This window comes from Myiozetetes cayanensis, unplaced genomic scaffold, assembly GCF_022539395.1.
Source record: "Myiozetetes cayanensis isolate MyiCay16 unplaced genomic scaffold, myiCay2020 scf13, whole genome shotgun sequence".
In the NCBI taxonomy this organism is placed as follows: Eukaryota; Metazoa; Chordata; class Aves; order Passeriformes; family Tyrannidae; genus Myiozetetes; species Myiozetetes cayanensis.
Genome location: NW_026086937.1, coordinates 4,388,262 through 4,408,045, shown reverse-complemented (window position 1 = coordinate 4,408,045; position 19,784 = coordinate 4,388,262). Strand labels below are relative to the sequence as shown.

At 39.1% G+C, this 19,784-nt stretch overlaps 1 protein-coding gene across 1 annotated transcript in view; it reads right to left on the bottom strand.

The window, feature by feature from the left end:
- Positions 1 to 19,548, bottom strand: part of FARSB (phenylalanyl-tRNA synthetase subunit beta) — a 34,478-nt gene extending 14,930 nt beyond the window's left edge. Inside the window, exons 1-15 of the mRNA XM_050307801.1 lie at positions 19,439 to 19,548; positions 18,396 to 18,451; positions 17,657 to 17,811; positions 17,030 to 17,102; positions 16,445 to 16,560; positions 15,854 to 16,004; positions 14,529 to 14,637; positions 12,212 to 12,282; positions 10,830 to 10,891; positions 10,694 to 10,745; positions 9,077 to 9,138; positions 8,468 to 8,675; positions 7,963 to 8,043; positions 5,483 to 5,575; positions 3,385 to 3,502 (exon numbers count right to left, since the gene is read on the bottom strand). Coding sequence (XP_050163758.1) covers positions 3,385 to 3,502; positions 5,483 to 5,575; positions 7,963 to 8,043; positions 8,468 to 8,675; positions 9,077 to 9,138; positions 10,694 to 10,745; positions 10,830 to 10,891; positions 12,212 to 12,282; positions 14,529 to 14,637; positions 15,854 to 16,004; positions 16,445 to 16,560; positions 17,030 to 17,102; positions 17,657 to 17,811; positions 18,396 to 18,451; positions 19,439 to 19,496 — 1,465 coding nt within the window. The 5' untranslated portion in view covers positions 19,497 to 19,548. The remainder of the gene's footprint in view (positions 1 to 3,384; positions 3,503 to 5,482; positions 5,576 to 7,962; positions 8,044 to 8,467; positions 8,676 to 9,076; positions 9,139 to 10,693; positions 10,746 to 10,829; positions 10,892 to 12,211; positions 12,283 to 14,528; positions 14,638 to 15,853; positions 16,005 to 16,444; positions 16,561 to 17,029; positions 17,103 to 17,656; positions 17,812 to 18,395; positions 18,452 to 19,438) is intronic.
- Positions 19,549 to 19,784: the final 236 nt, after the last annotated feature.

Below are 19,784 nucleotides of genomic sequence, written 5' to 3'. Positions count from 1 at the left end.
AGATTTTGTGACAACTATCTGAATTTTAATTTCATTATGATTAAGATAGTTCAGTGGTGTCTTCAGATCAGAATTCTTAATTAAAGCATCAGAAATAAACACACAGAATGCTTTTTTATGCCTTATCTTTTCAACTTAAGAAACCTTTGGTAAAGGAAAGGATGCTTTTTCAAGTATTCAAAAATGCTCTGTTATAAAACTTACTGCTTTACAGAGTTATAATACAACACAGGAAGTTCTTTACAGGCAATAGGAAGAAAAAAGAAAGTTTTAGGAATTACAGGCAAAAGCTGGCAGATGTTAGAAATGCTTCAGTTCTCTATAACTCACTTAAGAGATCTCTTGTGTCATGCCATGAAACACTGCTATTTTTCAAATGAGCCTGCCAAGTATGTCAACCTAAATTATAAATACATATATATATATATGTATATATTTCTGAGACTTCAAAGCACTTCCTGGGGATGCTGCCGAAAAACAATCCAAAGGATGGGCAGCTGCTCAGAAATATGTGAGCCAAAAGAGTGCAGAAGAAAGATAAAGCAGTGTTGTGTGCTGTTCACTACCAAATGAGAGATGCTTCAGAAAAATGACCTGGTGATCTGAGACACCTGCTCATTTAAACCTGTCTTTTCACCTTCCAAACTATTTTCTGCATATAACTAACACTTCCAGGCAGTTTGGAACAATGCTTCAAAATGAGGCAGCAGCTGTACTCACAAATGATGTAAATTGTGCAAAATGTGTGCTACCATAAGCTTGCCAGATTCTCCAAGATCACTAGTGAGAGGTGATTTTCTAATGGATTCATTTCTTTTGTTGTGGTGAAAGGGTATTCTCTGTTAGGCCTGGTGGTAAAAATGGTGATTTATCCCCTGAACTTGGGTAACTATCCTACCAGAAGAGACTGCCCGGTGTCACAAGTTAACCACATAAATATTGTGCAACATATTCAAAATCAGAACATTTCCTCCTGCCCTGAGAAGAAAAATTTTTGCTCAGATTTGGTTCCATTTAGTCACATTAAATCTGGCACACATTTTGCTAATTTAATACATCAAACCTGTCTTCCAGATATGTCTGAAGAGAAATGTGTTTGGTTCACCTTGGTAAGCATAAGTGTGTTTAAAAGAGACTGGTTCATTCACACATGAATGACTACAAGATGCCATTTCAAATACAGTTAATGTCAGTACTCTTTTGACCCATACTTTTGAAATTATTAATTGGAAATTCTGCATGCCAAAATCATGAAATAATAAAATTAAATTACTCAGTCTGATGACATAAGCCTTGTGAAGGAAATCTCATTCCATATGTGAGAGGACAACCCTATATTTTTCAGTGTTTGTAGAGTTACCTTTCTTCCCACTCCCCCCCTTTCAAACTGTTTATTAGGCAAGTTTAATTTTGGAAGTAAATTTGGGGACAGTAGTTATTCTAAACAAAACTTTAAAACCAATTTCAGACACTGCTCAGAGTCTGTAAGAGCTCAGTCAATGAGAGGGCTGCCCAAGAGCACAAAGCTGCTGCCTCAGAAGTCTTTTATCTGTTGCAATGATTCCCATCAAAATGAAGTACACCACAAAATCAGTCTTCATAAAACTCTTAAACAGCCATCCACCTAAATGAAACCCTTCAAGAGCTACACTTGACACACACGAAATAAAAGTAACAATTTAACTTCCAAATGTTATAATGCCAGAGTAAATGTGCTCCTTAGTCCAAGATAAACAGCCCCACTCTTAGTTCTGAAGAATGCTGATGCTATTCTGCCATCTGTACCACATTTTTTGCATTGTAGCTAACTGCATGCCCAACAAGGAATGAGATGCACCACCAAACTGTCTGTATTTAATAAAAAAAAGTCTACATGGCTTGCTAAAACTGCTTATTTTGCTTGGCAAAGTTCCTTTTTTTCCTTTAAAAAAAAGAAAACAAAGGTAATCTACAAATTAAATTCATCACCAAAGCAATTTACTTGCCATTTTGTTTATGCCTTATATAAACCTTTGTTTTGCAGATCCCAGATACTTTAAACACAATCACTAAAATCTGAAACCAGATAATGAAACAACAGAACCATTTCTACTGCTGAATTTAAAGTAATGTCAGCCTTTTTCACTGAGAGGCAAAACTCCATTCAGACTTGTAACTCTTCCCAAGAGCTGTAGCTTGTGCACTCCTTTTCCCTCAGTATACCATACAGAAAGAAATGAATCAGTAAAATTTTTAACATTTAAAAATCTATTTTTACAGTTCATTTTCCTGTGATACCTTTTTCCAGACAAAGGTAATTTGAAATTTTGATCATGTGCAGTGAAATCAGTGCAAAGAGGCCCCAAAACAAAACACAGGAAGGATTTTATTGAAACTTTTGAAAAGTGGACTAGATGCTTTGGCTGTTTCACATAAAACAATTAAGGTTACAGAACAGTTGCAAGGCAGCCACGCTTTCTTTGCATAGTTGGATAAGTGGAAAGATAAGAAAAATATTTTTATTGATGAGAGAGGAAGTTTTGTACTGTGGAGCTTTTTTATTTATTTATTTATTTATTGATACACTTTTATACAAAGACGTGCTTCACTCTCTGCCTTGTCTCTCTTCCACCCATCTCATTCTTCCTATCTGTTGTCAGATTCCCAGAAGGTAATTTTGGAAAACAAATACAAGCAATCCTGTTTAAAGGTGATGGAAAAGGGATTCATGTTGAGACACACTGACCCCAAAATTTTCCTCTGAATTACCGCTCTCCAGGATAGAATCTGTCTGCAAATACAACCTGTTATTCCCAGGCTTAAGACAATTCTGTTTCACAGCTGGCAGAGCTGGCACATCTGCAGTGGGTCAGGGCTCTAGGACTCTAACAGCACCATGGCTTCAGTATTTACTCCTTTACACCATTTGTGCCACTTAACATTACCAGCAGGCAGCTTCTGAGTTACATCTCTGATAAGAATATCAATTACATACCTGGTAAGAATCCCAATGAGCCCTCGATTTAAAAGCAAGTAAAAATAGGTGCATCAATACAAGCACTTTAGAGCAGGTTCTTTCTTGGTGCAAAATTGCCTTGTGTTTATCCTTACACTCTTTCTGTTTTCTTGACAGATTTTAAATGATATTTAGATACCTATAAATTTACCAATCTACCTAACTTGTACTTTTGAGAGAACATCTAAAATGAACCATGTTTCTAGCCACTCTAAAATCCACCAAGCTCTCTTGTCCTGTGCACATAAATAAAACCCCCACGTAGTATGTAAACAACTATTACCATTGAAATTACCACTTTTAAGGAAATACAGATTTACTTAATATTATTGCCTTTTGGTATGTAGACGTATTTCCACTATCAAAGATTCTGAGGAACCTTCTCTTACCTGTATTAGGATCTTTTACTACAATGTCAGAAATCTCGAAGAGTTTCAGAGGCAAGGGCATCTTTCTGTTGGCAGCAATAGTTTTCAGCAGCCCAGGAAGGAGGGTTGTACGTGCCACCTGCAGGACAAACATGATGCTGCAAGTCAAATACCTTCCAAAATAGCTCATGTTCGTTTTCTTCACTTTTTTTTTTTTTGCTCATTTGTAACAGGAGTTTAAAAGTAGTCAGGTGCAAATACTGGACTTATCTCTAATGTTTAAGCATCTTTGATTTAGAATGACTGAACTTGAAAATGTATGTTCTCTGCATGTTCTTTATACTGCATTTTCTCAAAGGGCCTATATGTGAGCTAAAGAACAGGTCCCATTTTACAGGTGCTTGAGCTGCAGTGCAGGGTAATAAAAAAAAAACCACAGAAAGTGCAAAAAATTCCCAGAAATTTATTCTCACCTATGCAAAAGGCAAATCCTGAATGTTATTTTTGGAAATATTAAGTGCTATCGAAAATACTGTGTTTATACCTCCTGATACCAATCAATGATAGGAATAAGCTAAGTAATAGAAACGGATATATTCAGTCAGGGACAACCTGAAATCCATGGAACACATATGCAAAGAGACAATCATACCTGTGAATTTATTTGTAGGAACAGTAACATTTCCTATGTTCTCCATTCAAATACTTCCTTAAAAGTGCAGCTTTTTCATTTTTATTTGTCAAACCAGAAGAGTCTAATTCAGTAAATCTAACAGAAGAGGGATGGGAGTGACTGTCTACTCCTTGACTGCAGGTCAGAAGTTATTATGTACTCAGCTTTGGTCTGCAGCATTTCTGCCTATTTATCCTACTTTTCATAACCCATGAAGAGTTCTAGCTGCACACTCAGTTAGAATACAGTCCCAGGCATCCTCCTGCCCTTGTCTTGCTGGCAGAGGATAGGGGATGGGGGAAAATATCCTGAGGATCTCATCACAGCTCCCATCTATAGCTGCAAGTTTATAGTGCATCACAAAGAGCGATCCTTCCCAATTTTCAGGAAGGCCTACAGATTTTAAGAGACTGAAGCTATTTTTGACAGGAGGAATATTCATGCAGTAATAACACTGCCTAGCATGTTATGCCAAATGACATCCATGAGGAGGTGATAACAACAGTGCCTTGCACGACTGCTCATTTGTGGTACCAAGTAGAACAGGAGACGCGTGACTGCAGGCAAAAACTCTGTCCTTGAATCTCAGAGCAGCAAGGAGACTGTTTTCAGGATCAGAAATAAGATCTAGGAAGGTATTTTAGACACTCAGAGAAATTGGACTTACTGAAGATCTTAAGGGAAAATGTTTTGTATTTTGTTAAAAACAAAACATTAATACCCCACAGAATCCTGAAACTTTTCAAAATATTTCTAAAGTGAGTTTACCTTTGTATTTCTTATGTTAGAAAGAAGAAAAGGACTCTAAATTTACCTTCTCTGTAAACTAAAGAAAGTATCTTTTTAAAAAACAAACAACACTCTCCAAAAGAAATAAAAAAACTATAGGTACACTCTTAGGTATTTTCAGAATTGTTGGGAATACCATACTTGACCTCTCACTCTCTGCTCTAGCAAAGAGCTAGAAAGGGGCATTAAAGTACTTCAAGAGCACTGTTCTGAATTTATAAAAAAAAAACAGCAGTAAAAATTATTAATAATTAAAAAACCCCCAAATGTTTCTTATCCAGGCCTGAGGAAGTTCAGAGATTGTCAGGTGTGGTAGCTCGTTTTATGTCCTTTTATACGTTTTTCTAAATGGGGGAGCTGATCAACCATCTGGGATTTTCTGCAGTAAGACTGAACAATTTTGCCATATTCTGTCACAAAGAGCGTGGTATTTTACTTTACTGAAAAGCTATATAGTATTTTGCACCAGAAAAGGTGTTTCTCAGTGAAGGAGTAACAGAAGATGGCTGCTAGCAAGTTCAGCATGTAAATAAACACAACCTCCTTAATGCAGGAAAAGGAGCTCTAGTTTATAAATTTTACTTTCTGTTGGTTCCTTTCTCTCCTCTTTGAATACAGAATCTGTGACAATATTGCTCTCAGTGTGAATGATCTCACCTGAAATTCCGCGGTTTTGGGGTTTCCTATGCGCACGGCATTCGTTGCAGACATATCCATGCCAAGTTTATCTGCAATATCTTCTTGAGAACACTGAAAACGAGACAAAACCCCACCAAAGTCAAGTGGTTAAAACAGACAGCAAGCCAGTGATGGAATTCGATATCAAGAATGAACAGTGCAATTGTAGCTCTGCCTCTGAGGCCCCATAATAAATGCTCTCATGTGCAACACCTGCTCAAACTAAAAATTAAGCCCTAGTCCTAGGACTAAATAGGCAAACTTGGTTTATTTACAAACATTAATTACTAAGCAAAATAAGGCTGGTTTAAAAAAAACACAGGTGTTTGTTTAAGCTTCTGTCATGTATTGCTGTCATCTGTTTTAAAAAGAGAGGCTCAGATGGTGCCCCCTGACTTGCAGAGGGTGGAGTATTTTATTCTGAAAATAACACTTGTAAAGGGGCTGTACCTGAGCTTTCTCGTGAGAACAATCCTATGGGGGAAACTTGGAGCAAGTAAAGTACTGTCTATGTAAACAGGTTCTATGGCCAAGACTTCAATTTTCAGAGCTCCATAGGACTCCTGCAGTTTGTTCTTTTCAATTTTTGGGAGTTGGGAGTGTTTTTAATGCCCTTATTCTAGAGGTGCATTTTTATGCTGGTCGGTAACACAATACACATTCACGTTATCAGGCTCAGACACTGTCTGTGCACATGCAGCAATAGATGCTACTGATAAGATCCACACTTCAGATTTCCAGAATTTATAGCTTTATTAATGTATTAGAGAAACCAATAGCACACTAGGCATGTAATTGAGGATTTGCTTGTACACTGCAGTCTGCCAGAAGTGCTCCCTTTGCACTGGCAGCACTCTGGAAAGTGCGTTGATAGACCAAATGTGAGAAAAATGAGCAGATGATACCATCTGAAAAAGTGGATTATTGAATAATAAAAAACCCCAAGCTGAACTCAGGAGGAGAAAACTGTGTTAAACAGTTTTCAGATGTGTATCTAAACTACAGCATGTTACTGTGATTTAACCAAATGCATTCTGGCTCAATTGGAGCCTCTCACAGAAGGCAATGTTATTGTGTACAAGTATAATTTGGGGCTCTAACCAAGGGAACAGATTGAGTGCACAAATACATAAGCACTGTTTATCACATAACACTGGGCTACAGAATGTTATAGCATAAATTACAGTTATCATAGTCATGGGCCTCACACTGGTGTTTTAATAGTGCTGGTGACACAGCAGGCTGTGGGTTTCATCCTGCCACAGCAGAAATGCAAATATGTAATGTGATAACATGATACACTGCATGACCTTCAAAAATTCTGCTGTTGTAGCTCATAAAAGGTTCTCAGTTGTAGCGATGTAATACATTAAATGCTTTAAACACATTACCTATTCAATGCTGAAAAAGAATTAACTATATTTACTAACGAATAAGGACAGCTATAAAAGCTTGACCATGTAATATGTAGTGTTTCCCCAACATGGTACTGCTACAGGTCTGAATACCTTTGTCAGATACTAGCACTGCAGGAATTAATAATAATTACTGTTCTGGTTACTTAAATGAGTTAATAACAAATATTAAAACTGGAATGTATTTTTTCAGAATTAGGCCAGATTTTGCCTTTGAAGCTCTGTAAAATCTGAAGGAGTTAAAATTTTATTCAATACATTCAAATTACCAAATTTGGTTGCAATACCTGGATTTTTCAAATACTGGAAGTGTTTTAGGAGCCTGCATTGGTGCATCTTGCTGTTGCAGAGTCCTAATTCTTGGTAAAAGACTACTGGCGTGGCTTGTAGCAAAATAATATGAATAATACCTACAGCCATTGGTAACAATTGCTGCATTTTTATTTGTTCTTCCATACAAAAAAAAACCCCCTCTATCTGTGGTGAAATTTACAGAGGATTTTGTGTCCCCTTAGTGTGCATGGTAACTTTTTTAAGGCTATTCTTAAAATATACTCTTTGCTGACTGAATAATTACATACCAGCTTGGTATCTAATGCAAGGAATCATGGGCAAGTGACAATACTGAAGGGAAATATAGAAACAGGGTAATCTCTAAACTGTAGTAGTATCCACCAGAATGTATAAATGTTTGTTTTCCAGATTATAGAACTGTGATGAATTTCACTGGTGACCAAAGTCTCAAGAGATACTTGCTGTCTTACAATTTCATCCTATCAAGTTAAACTCAAACTAGTACTTCAGCAGCTTTTTCCCCCTCTATACTTAAAACTCCATGCCACATTAACAGTGATTCATTCCATTTCTCTGACCTACAAACTCACAAAATATTATACTCTAAATCTAAAACACTAGTAAACAATCAGTACTGGATAATACTGGTACATTTACACAGTAACATATCTTCACACCATCCTCTGCAATTCTGACTGCACTGCTGTTCCAACATGCAGCTAAGAAAAGTATGAAATCAATATAATATACCAGGGCAAAAGTGAGTGCTTCAGTGAATCCAGCAGCTGCCAGGTCCAGTCTCAGAAGTTCTGAGAGCTTATTGAGAGGGAGCTAAAATGAAACAAAACAGTTTTCAGCTTCCATCTAAAAGCCTTTTGCTATTTTTTTCCCGAGGTGATTCTGCTTGTTACATGACGGTAAATTCACTAGGGAAGGACTATGCTTGTGTGCTTAAAATTTTTGAAAGCATCAGCCAGCTGCCTTTAGGCTTGCCTGAGGAAATGAATCTCCCAATTAGAGATTTAATACAGGCTCCCTACTTAAACCCTGTCTTTTTTCAAGTACCAGCAACCACTGGTCTTGGACTTAGTCAAATCAGCGGGGCATCTGTTTTGTATCCCATCCATGGTAAATACTTCTCAAGGCAAAGCATGTCAAAATATTTAATTCCTAGGTTCTGTTTTCCCCAAAGCCCTTCTGGCATGCACTAGTCATTTACTGACAACAGAGCGTTCATTTGAAGGGGCAATCTTACTTGATTAGCTATGGTGTACGTTTTCGGAATAACCATCTGAATGTTGTTATAACCATAAGCTATTGCTGCATCTTCTATGATATCACATGCATGGATAATATCTGCCCTGGTAGGAGGGATTTCAACCTCTAGAAGGTTCCCATTCCCTATGATGTTCGACTTCAAACACATCCTGGTCAGGAGCTTTGCGAGGCTTGATGGAGTTTCACTGAAACAAAACAAGAGAGTAGTAATTTATGGATTTTGCACTATATCGACTGGTTTTTTAAAAGTAATCAATGTTTCTGCTGCACTGCCTTATGTCCTAAAGAATCTCCAAATGTCTTATGGACTGCACACAGACTTAGCATTCAATCAGAACCAGCTCAGATTCTGACTCTTGAGATAGTCATTTTTCTTTACCTCATAACAGTTGTGTGGGACCATAAAGAATTCTCTTTTGTTGAGAACAGGGGAAGAAGTCTTAGAGAGTCATTCAAATTACCTCTGAATTTTTGATAAACTAAAAAAATCACATAATCTAAACATTTTTAAAACAATGCAATAATCAGTATCTTTTAGTACTTTTTTCGTGATTAATGGAAATTGTTTGCATTGGCAATAACACACCTGATTCCTATTTTCTTGTTAATGACTTCAGATTTCACCTTCTCTTTTCGGTAAGCCAGTTCCTAAAAAGAGAAAGCTTTTAAGCATACACAGTGCTTGCCATTTCCACAGAAGAGGATTCAACACTGACACCTTAGTAATCCAGTTTCTAACTGACACATTAAAATCACATCCACAGAAGAAAATGTGGAATATTAGGCCAAACCTAGCATTTTAAAGGTAACAGGATTCTTGAAAACATACTATAGTATGTGATGCAAAAGCTGTTTCTTGGTTATGCTAGAAGGTTGGATGCAGCATGAAATCCCTGTTATTGAATCTTCCAATAATTTCTGACCTATGCAAGTAGTAGGGTCACTGAAAGTTTCTGGTCACCAGTTCATCCTAAGTCAAAGCCCTAAAGCACTGAATGGCCATGCATGAGATCCCAGGGTCTAGCACAGACCAAGTGACTCTTAGGACGAAAAGGAAAGAATATTTTCTATTTCCATGTTGGCACAAAAATATCTACCAGTATCTTACTTAGCAAGTTTGCACCGTATTTTAAAAAGCTACTTTGTATGTATTTATGTATTTTATGTGTTTCTAAAGTTCTTGATATACACATCCTTGGAAACCATAGCATCCAACACTTTGGGGATTTTTTTTACTGTTTTATCTAGGGAAGCTACTTTGGTAACTGCAGAGATTTCTGTTTTGTTGGTTTTCTCTTCAGGATTCAAGGTCTTTCCTCTGTTGATTAAAGCTGACGTTGCAAAAACGAAAAAGCTAAAATACCACTAGAAAACCTCTCAACAAAAATAACTTTCCCTCTACACAGTTTGTACTTGCTTAATATATCTGATTTTAGGAACTCAACCAGATCTGTCTTCAGTTACTTTCAGGAAACACAAGGAATTGCTTTCTTCATACTTATTAAGAGAACAAAAATGTAAGACTCCATTACTGCAAAGAGGTCTGTCTGGGACTCTGAATGCAGGCAACCTGCACTTCAAGTCAACATCCTGCCTTATAGACCTTTATATAGTTGGTGTCTATGAAGTGAAAGACTGAAAAATGCAGTGTAATACAAGGTTATTTTAACTGAAGGGCATTAAAGCTTCCAGATCTGATAAGTAAGTTGTGCTGAGGCTGATTTCAGCTGTCCATGGGCTTAAGGCTGCAGAACCTCTTCCTGCATTAATTTTTCCTGATTTCAAACACATAGGTTTTAAAGCCTTTAGACATAGATTATGACCTTTGATTGCAATTTTTATTTTTTCTGAAAAAGTTCCTATCACATGCATTCTAAAACATATTAGTAGTTCCCACTTGTAACTTTAAACCCTACCCCTTTTTTCTGGAGTACAAGGCTATGTCAGTGAGTCTGTATTTTTAGCCTTATCATAAATTAATGGAGCTTCAGGATGAGTTTCCTAGATAAGAGGAAGCGAGTTATTTTCTGTGGGGTTAGAGAAGGCTCTGACTCACTAACACACAGATAGTGCCAAGCTCTGCACCTCAGAACCGGCATGTGCTGCCACTGCACAAGAAGAAAACAATGTCACCCTTACCAGACTCTGTGTAAATAAAATCCCTTTCCCCAAGGACACAGAGATACCATAATGCAACGCTTACCGGATAGATGTGGGTCTTCCCATTGGGATAAACTACTTCTACTGCTTCAACACTGAGAGAGACAAAAAAAAAAAGGAAGTAAAAACGTTTTTAACACATGGCCCAAATGTTTCTCTGGTTGGAGATTTATACTCACGTGAACGGCTTCTCACAATATTCACTAAACATCGTGACTATAATATCAAGAACAATTTTTGCCTACAAAATAAAGAAAATAATCCCACTGAAATCTCTCAGCTGCTTGTGTTGAAGTAGACAAAATATCTTAACAAAAAATGGGAGGGGACATCCTGTGTTACGTTCTTTTCATTCTATTCTAATAACTCAACTAAAATCCTAGCAGTCTAGAAAACTAGATTCAATTTTAATGGATGTTTTTCTTCTGATGTAAAGATGTTTGTGCAAAAACTTGAAATCTTTGGTTTTCAAGGTTCTGAAGTACTGGTTTATCTTTTATTAACTCTGTTCTGTAGATACACAGGGTCTTGATGACCATTTGGAGCTGGGTCTTCCTAACCTTCAGTCTAATTAGTCATTTCACTGAAGTTCAAGTGAGAATGTAGAGGCTGAAGGACTGTGCATTGCTTAGTAATACATTATCAAAAAACCTTGTCTGCAGTTTTTTTTGTTTTACAGTTAATATTTTAAGAGATTAGTATAGCAGAACATAATCATGAGGTTCAGATGAACTTCTCCATCTACAAAGGGGTTTTTTTTTTGATGCCTGACAGTATTATTTCCTTCATGTAAATGTAATAGCACTATTTTTATTCCTCCTGTCAAGGCAAGCAGTAGCAAGAAGCAGTTATTTATTAGTTTGCTTAGAAGCCACTCCCAACGTGCAGATTTATTTGTGTTGTTAACATATCATTGTGTAGTAGGGTAAGTTAAAAGCAGTTTTGCTCTTAAGGATCAAGTTACACACTTCAGGGAAACTCAATGAATGCACAACCTATATTCAAGAATAGGCAATTATGACTGCTAGGCTTTCATGCTGCAGCTTTGAGTTACAGAATTTGCATATGGAAAGACTTGAATCTGGCAACTATTTGCACAGCGTCCCTGCTTGAAAAAGATAACTATGAAGAAAAATTGCTGCCTTCCTTCCCTCAGCCCAAATTTTCAGCAGGAGACAAAATGATTATTCACAAAGAGTATTCTGCCAAAAAAAGGCAGTCTTAGTGAATTTTACTCTTTTCAAAGCCTTTCAGATTTAGAAAAAGTGCTGAACAACAACAAGAACAAACAGTCCCTAATTTACTTAAATTACTTTCTCATACAAGCTGAACACTTACTGTTCACGTAAAGATACAGGAAAATTAAAATTCAGTGAAAACACAGTGCTGTCTATTGAGCAAGCCTAAAACTGTGTTGAGGGAGTTCCACAGTCCTGCAACTTCTGAATTGGAAGGTTGGCTCCATATGCCTGGTTATTGTCGGTCTCTGTATAGGAGCCCTATCACCCATAGGGAAGACAATGATATTAATACATATCAAAAGCAGGAAAGATTAATTTACCTTTGTAATATCTGTGCCTGTACATTCAATAAACACATTTCTGGTCTTTAGGCTTATTTTTGTATGATCTCCTAAAACATGTGAAGACAAAAACATGTTAAGAAATATTACTTTCATTGCAATAACACTGATACTGACTCATTCTGTGATTCAGATAGATCATTGTCATCTTCTGCAGCTTAAAAAAAAGCCACTGTCTACTGCACCAACTTTCACAACTGTTGGCAGAATAGCAGCTCTTTTTATTTTTGAATTTATGAATCAAAGAAAGGAAAAAGACAGACCAGACACGCTGACTGGGCCATGACTTTCACTAAAGGATACACAAATCTACAGGTATCTCAGTACCCAGCTGAAAAAGCCAACTAGCAGGACAGTGGCCATCTGCTGTTAGCAAAGGGGTTCTGCACTGCCACAGCATCCCATCTTCCCTGGATTTAGTCTGACACTTGCATCAAATGTGTGAAGTGCGTAATTTCCTCAGGCACGAATGAATGAAATGGTTTTTAAAAAGTGCTTTAGACTAGTGACTATCAATAGCTAATTCCGTGAATAATCAAGATCCTTAGACATTGTCTGCTGACACACTATAGGTTGCTCTACATCAATAATTTACATCCTAGTATGGATCTCTTCTAGGCATGAATTTGCTTTGTCTGTGCTGGGAGCCATGAGGTGCGTGCTGAAGCACATCCCTAATGCCCTCAAAACTGCTTCTTGTCTGGAAGAAGCACCTAAAGTGTCTCTCTTGCAAACTAGATGCAAACTCCCCCAGTAGCTGGTTGAGAACTGGGGTTCTGTTAGTAAGCCACAAGCAATCCTGGTACTGCCTGTTAGGTACAGATGGGCAGTGCACGCCTTGAGTGAATTCCACGGCTGGTAACCATGCACCATGGGCATACAGAGTCCTAGAACTGTATGGGATCATGCCAAATCCAACCTCCTTCTGCTTCTTTACTTTCACTGCACCATTAACTAATGCAGATGCACCCCACTAGAGGCAAAGGAAAGCACCTGGGCATTCCTGCTTCCTCTGACCCTGAGCAAGTCATTCAGCTTCTCTGGTTTTAGTTTCCTACCTGAGAAACTAAGCCACAGCTAGACTGAAAGTTTGGTGCACTGAGGATCCCAGGACTGAGGGATCTTGTATTCCCTTCAATGCTGGGCTGCATCTCCTTGCAGATGGAATGTATTCGGCATTTCTGGACCCACTTCAAAGCAAACATAACCCTTCATTTCAGTGCTTGTAGATAACCCAAACAACCTATACAGATGTTTACACTGCATTTAAAAGGCACCTTTAACCTGGAAGCCTCTCTCAGATACTGTTCAATATTTTTAATTGACAAAATATAAACAATCTGTAACACTTATACATGGAACACACCCAAGCTGGAACGAGCCCAACAAAGAAGGATCAGACACAGTGGTTGACACCAGCTTCAGTTCACAACAGTTGTTCCTACCAGTCCCTGCCAGAGAGTTTGAGCTGCCTTTTAAGAAGATTTGGGTTAGCTGGATAAGGTCAATTAGGAAAAATACATCCAAAGAGATTATCACTGCAGATTTATTGGTCAGTGTAGGGAAAGTTACTGATTCTTGACCTGTATTTCAGTATATAGGTATAGACAGAGGCATACTGAAACATCTTTCTTAAAGGAGTAATTCTTGTCATGCCATTAAACGGCTTCAGTAAGCGTGGTTGTCAAAAATCACCCATTTCTTTTGCATCCAGAGGAACCCATGTTTAGAAACAATGCAAAAAGAGTTGAGACCAATTTATTATTTTTAAGCCATCAAAGTCTCCTGAAATCACTTGTGTGATAACAATAGGAATCCATCAAAACTAATTCACAGTGCTCATAAATACACTGATCTTAAGACAGAGGTGAAACGTTCCCTGCTGTGACCACGTAAAACGGAGTACAAAGTTACAGTTATTAGTTACAGTTGTCAGTTTACAAAATCATTTCTTGCATGCTCCTTTTAGCTAAACAAATGCTTTCCTAACAAAGATTTCTGTCACAAGGAACTCTGCTAAGCTGTAGAAGGGTATGAGAAGCTAAATGCAGAGGTCTGCAGTGGGACTTTTACATCCTCTTGATGAGGATGAGAAGAAAGAACACAAGCAGCCTAGGGAGGGAGCAAAAGGTTTGGCTGCATTTAAATTGAAAAGAGGAAAGAAGATAATATGAAATTTTAAGTAAAACAATGTTAAGAAAGCACAATAATCCCTATTACACATCCGTGTTTCTGTCAGACAAACTCACACACAAAACAGCAGTGACAGTACGAGCCAGTCACAAATTAATCTCACCATTGATGATGGGTGGCATGGACAGAACGACACCGTTGCTGTCGTAAATGACAGGATAACGTGGCTTGTTTTCAATCAGGGGTAAATAGTGCCGAAGGTGGCTGTCATTCTGGAGAAACAAAGCACAGCCTAAGTTTCACTTCAGCTCACGTGTGAACTTCCACAGTGCCACAAACCTTTGCTAAGAGATTAAGGGGAATTTTGAAAGAAGGAAGGATTGGCCTTAGAGCTGCATACTTTTACTAGCAAAGGCTGTTTGCTCTCAGCAGCAGGAGAAGTTTGAAATGAGAGAACTGGATTTTTGGTTTTCTTCAGAAGTGTTAAAAACTATTACTTTCAGGATTCTCTCAAACATGCATAGGCCATGCTATCCAGATGATGCCCCTGTTCAACACAGCAGACAAACATCGCCAAACGTCCCTAGTTTATAGGAACTACCCTTAAAAGTGATAAAAATTAGCACTGTAATGCTTTTAATTATAAATTGCTGCATACTGGCACACTCGAATTTGATTCAAAATTTACATTTATTTCAATGACATAGGTATGCTGTGCCAAAAACAATTTCCTTTCAGTCTCTCTGATAACCCTTTTTTTCCTAGCTCTTACTCATCTTTAGTCAGAGATATTTGAGGATTTGTCTCTATGGCCAGTACGTGTGCTCCAGCACAGCTGTATATTGTAAAATGAAAGAATAATAGTATTATTTTGAAATGCTGGCATTGAAAGTGGACACACAGGCTTCATAAAGTTAGCCCTGACAGAATCTTTTCCTAGCATTTACCTGGTTTCATCAGGATGCTGGGCCAAGAGCAGTGCCAGAGTTAACTTGAGCCTTTCACACAGCTATGCTTGCCTGATATGCAGTTGGATAAATAAACCAACATCTTCCACAAATAAACTGGCCAAATGAAAGTAACATTAAAAGAATAATATTTACCCTAAACTTTTCCCAGCTTTTTACACTGAGTATTTTACCAGTGTAGACAGATAAATACAGAACCCTTTTACAGTATTACTAAGAGCATCATAAAAAGCAGCCTTTGTGTTGACAAATCAGAGGGTTACTATCAAACCCACTGTTCTTAGAGCTGTGCTTAGCCACAAAACACCACGATGTATCTCTCATGGACAATAAAAATAAAGTATTACCCTGCATTTCTCACGAATAAGCAAAATGTGGACTGTTCATTGTCTGTGAAGCTACAAAAAATAACTGTGTTTTATTTGTAAGAACAACTCTCAACAACAAGGATATGAGGGATGTTATGCCTTGGAAATTTATCTTCCTGCATTTAGTGCAAAAAGTCTGAAAAAAATCTCACCCTATACAGATCCATAATTTGTGAGGCTGTGTACTCCTGAGATTGATTCAAGGGCTTGAATTTAATGTCTGAAGGTGCTTTGGCTGTATAAGTAAATGGACCAGAGATGGTGTCCAAGTCATGGGTACCTATTGCTACTAATGCTCTTTTCCTAGAAAGAAAAAGAAGACAAAATCACATTTTTACTAAAAATACTTGGAGTTTCTTAGAGATAGTATCTAATGATGCTCTGTACTTCTATGCATTCATAGAACTTACTGAAAAAGGAGGATAATTTTGAGAAGCCCAGAAATTATTTCACAAATCACATTTTATCAAATGTTAACAACACAACAGCAAAGGTAAATCCAGTGGGAATGTTGTAAAACACTTCTGCCTCAACTGTCACCTGAGCTGTAACAGCTATTTCTGTTGAACATTACTGAAAGAGGGCAGAAACAGGCAAAGAAATTAGAAGGATATAGACAGCTGGTATAAAAGATTTCCCTTGGTGTAACTATAATGCCTCTCTGCAACAAGGATGCAGAGTCTTAACATGTGATAAAATCATATTCATAGACACTATACACTACTTTAAATTTAAACACTAACCTGCAAATGTTTTGGTGTAGCTTTTCTTGGAGGTCAATGAAGCTCTCATAGCGTTCCTTGGTAAAAGTTATATTACGGAGGACAGCAGCTACAGCGTGAGGACGGATTTGGACAGTCTGCAGTTTGCAGCAGCAACATGTAAATTTCAAGTACACGGGAAACACAAAATTCCAACTGATTAAATGGGCACTCTTCTTCATAAAGTCCTCTTTCATAAAGTAGGAAAATTCATGCAAAGATATTAGAATGCCAAAGGGGAAAAACCCAAATAAACACAATCCAGGTCGGTAGAGACCAGCAGGTTTGCAATATACTGTGCAATGGCCCAGAAGGTCAATGGAATGTGAGCACCTGAAACTTTGATTTGATCTGCTATTAGGTTCACCCAAATAATTTCTCTCTTGTTCCTCCCCGTCCACTTCACTAAAAATAAATTGCAATGAGTAGAGATATTTAAGTTGTTTTAGCTCTTGTTCTGCAAACAAGATTTCCAGTCTCACTGCTCTTACAAAATTGGCACTGATACAGATCTTGCTGCTTCAGCAGCTCTCAATACATTTACAAAGGTGCAGTAAACACTTTTACCTGTTCAGTGATAATCAGCTTCTGACCTTCACCCTCAGCTGGTATTATCTTTTCATATCTCGGGATATTTATCCTAAAACAAAACCAGAAGTAAGTCTGTAACTGAAAAAAAAAAAAAAAAGCTCCCCAAGTGCAAGAAACTTTAGAAACGTAGCAGCAATATATGTGCAAAACTTCCTTTGTAACGTTTCTTGACATGTAATCAGCTAACTGTTCAAAACTTCTTTTCTATGGGAAGGTAAACAGATTACTGAACTAGAAAGGAAGAACTCAAGAAGATAAAGTCGTAGCAGAAAAGTGAAATAAGTTATTTGTTTTGGTATTTATTACAAAGGATCACAAGGAAGTTTTGCTACAGGAGTTCTTTAGGAGTTCTTTACAGAGGATAAGTCTCAATGGAACAGCAGTTAAAAATTTTTAGAACAGACCCAAAACCCAGTTAACAGCCTCAACTGGTCTTTTAAAGTTATACAGTAGATCCTGTCCAGAGGAACATCTGATGAATCTGATCTACACACAAAATCATATTCATAATCCAAGCAAGTTGAAATTTTATTTACTGACCAGAAATGGACTTGTGTTTCAACAACTAACCAACCACACAAAACTCTCACAACTCTGCCTTACCTTTCTTTAAAAATCTGCAGTCCTCGGACCAGCCCCTCCAGGCAAAGAAGATCATAACGGTTGGCAGGAACATCAATTTTGTAGAGAACAACATCAGATGCACCCTTTGCCTTTTCTTCGCCTTTTTCTTTACTTATAATGTCTTTCTCAGATGTCTGAAATTCAACAAAAATGTGGTTTGAATCTGAAATAACTTGTCACTGATAGGAGTGTGATAGTTATATAACATAATAAGAAAAAACTGTATTAATTGGAAGTTTAACAGTGTAATTTGGATTTATACAACAAATGGACACACCAAATTCGAGAAGTTACATACCATCTTTCTCAGACTAAGGGACTGTAAAGCGGTGTTAAAATTTTATTTTAAAAATAGAGATTTTAGAAACAAGAGTCTCCAGGCTGTCAGATCCCTGTACATAACTGAGACATTTTTGGCAATAGATTGACAAATGACTTATTATCATCAAGTCTATTCTGAAATAAAGCAGAACACATGATGTTCGGATGTGTTTTGATAAATGTCACTAAAAGATGCATAACTTAAAATTAAAAATCAAAACCAAATCAGGTCTACTTGAAAAAGATTCACGTGGATAGAGTTATCAAGGCTAGCAAATCTTCAGAAGTACAGAACCTAAATCAAAACTTTAAATATGAGTTAATTACAACTTGGGTAACAATGTACAGGAAAAATACATTTATTGCAGATGTTGCAACAAATAAAAACATTACTTACAATTTCATCGAGCTCCAAACCAAACTCAAAGCAAAGCTCATCAAATTCTTCGTCCGCTGTGAAGGAAGAAGGTGAACTTTGGTTAATAAGCAGACCCCAGACTTAATTTTTTTTGTGTGTTTGTTTTGAATGTTTTCAAACAAGGTAACAAAGGATTTTTTGAAAACAAATGGGTAGTAATAATTTAAAGAATTTTGCTTGTATTTGCATCTGAGTGGCAGCTTCTTAAGCATATGTACATTTGCTGACATGGTATTCTTACAGTCACAGCAAGGGCTTCTGAGCCTTGGAGCTTAGCTCCTCAGCCAAGCGTGTCAGAGCAATTATGGCCTGAACAGATAATGAAAACAGGAGGGAATCATTGGGCAGCTTCTGCCAATTGCTCCCGTTGTTGTTAAGTCAGGTTGTTACACAGAGGTTGCATCAACTGCGTTGTAGCGTGTCAGTAACACAGCCCTGATCTGGCCATGCAGATCTGTCCTAAGAGCCACAGCCCCTGCGTGGCTCCGAACGCTCCTTCAGCCCAAGAGCCACGATTCTAAAGAGCCGGGAAAGGAGAACTGAATAAAACCACGGTGTCCACCGCTTGCTGTGCCTGCTCCCACCTCTTCCCTCTCCTTTTGACTTAACCAGTCCCTAAAACAGAAACTCCCAGCCAGAAGCCGCGATTTGGAAGGGCCTGGTTCTGATTCCCCCGAGAGATCCGGGCTCGAACAGCGCCCACGTGCGCCACGGACTAGAGGGGCAGGGCCGGCCCGTGGCTGTGCCCGGCGTGCCGGTGGCTGCCGAGGGGCAGGCGGGTGGGCTCGGGGGGCACCCGGGATGCGCCACCGGGATCGCCCGAGGGGTCGGAGCTGTCCCACACGGGACACCCCGCGCGGAGGGCGCGGCCGTGCCCGCTCAGGGGCTCGCCGGCCCGCGCCGATCGCAGCGCGGCAGCCGCGGTGCTGGGCCGGGGGATGTCGGGACGCATCCCCGCGGTGCTGGGCCGGGGGATGTCGGGACGCATCCCCGCGGGTCCCGCGGATCCCGGGAACACTCACTGTAGGGCCTGCCCAGCGCCTGGAACAGCAGCTCCCGCTTCACGCTCACGGTCGGCATGGCGTTCTCCCGCACCGCGCCTGCGCTGCCCGCCCGTCAGGCCCCGCCGCGCTGCCCGCCGCTCGCCCCCCGCGGCCCCCGGGGCGGGCACGGCGGGGACACGGCGGGGACACGGCGGGGACGGGCGGCCGTGGGGAGGGTCCGCCCGTGCCCTCCGCCCGGCCACGGGGAGGGAGGCGCGCCGGGCCCCGGCAGCGCGGCGGGCAGCTACGGCCGTGACATCAGCCCGCCCGAGGGGACCCGCCATGGCGGCGGGAGGGGCCGGCGGAGAGCGGGGGCACGGCCTGT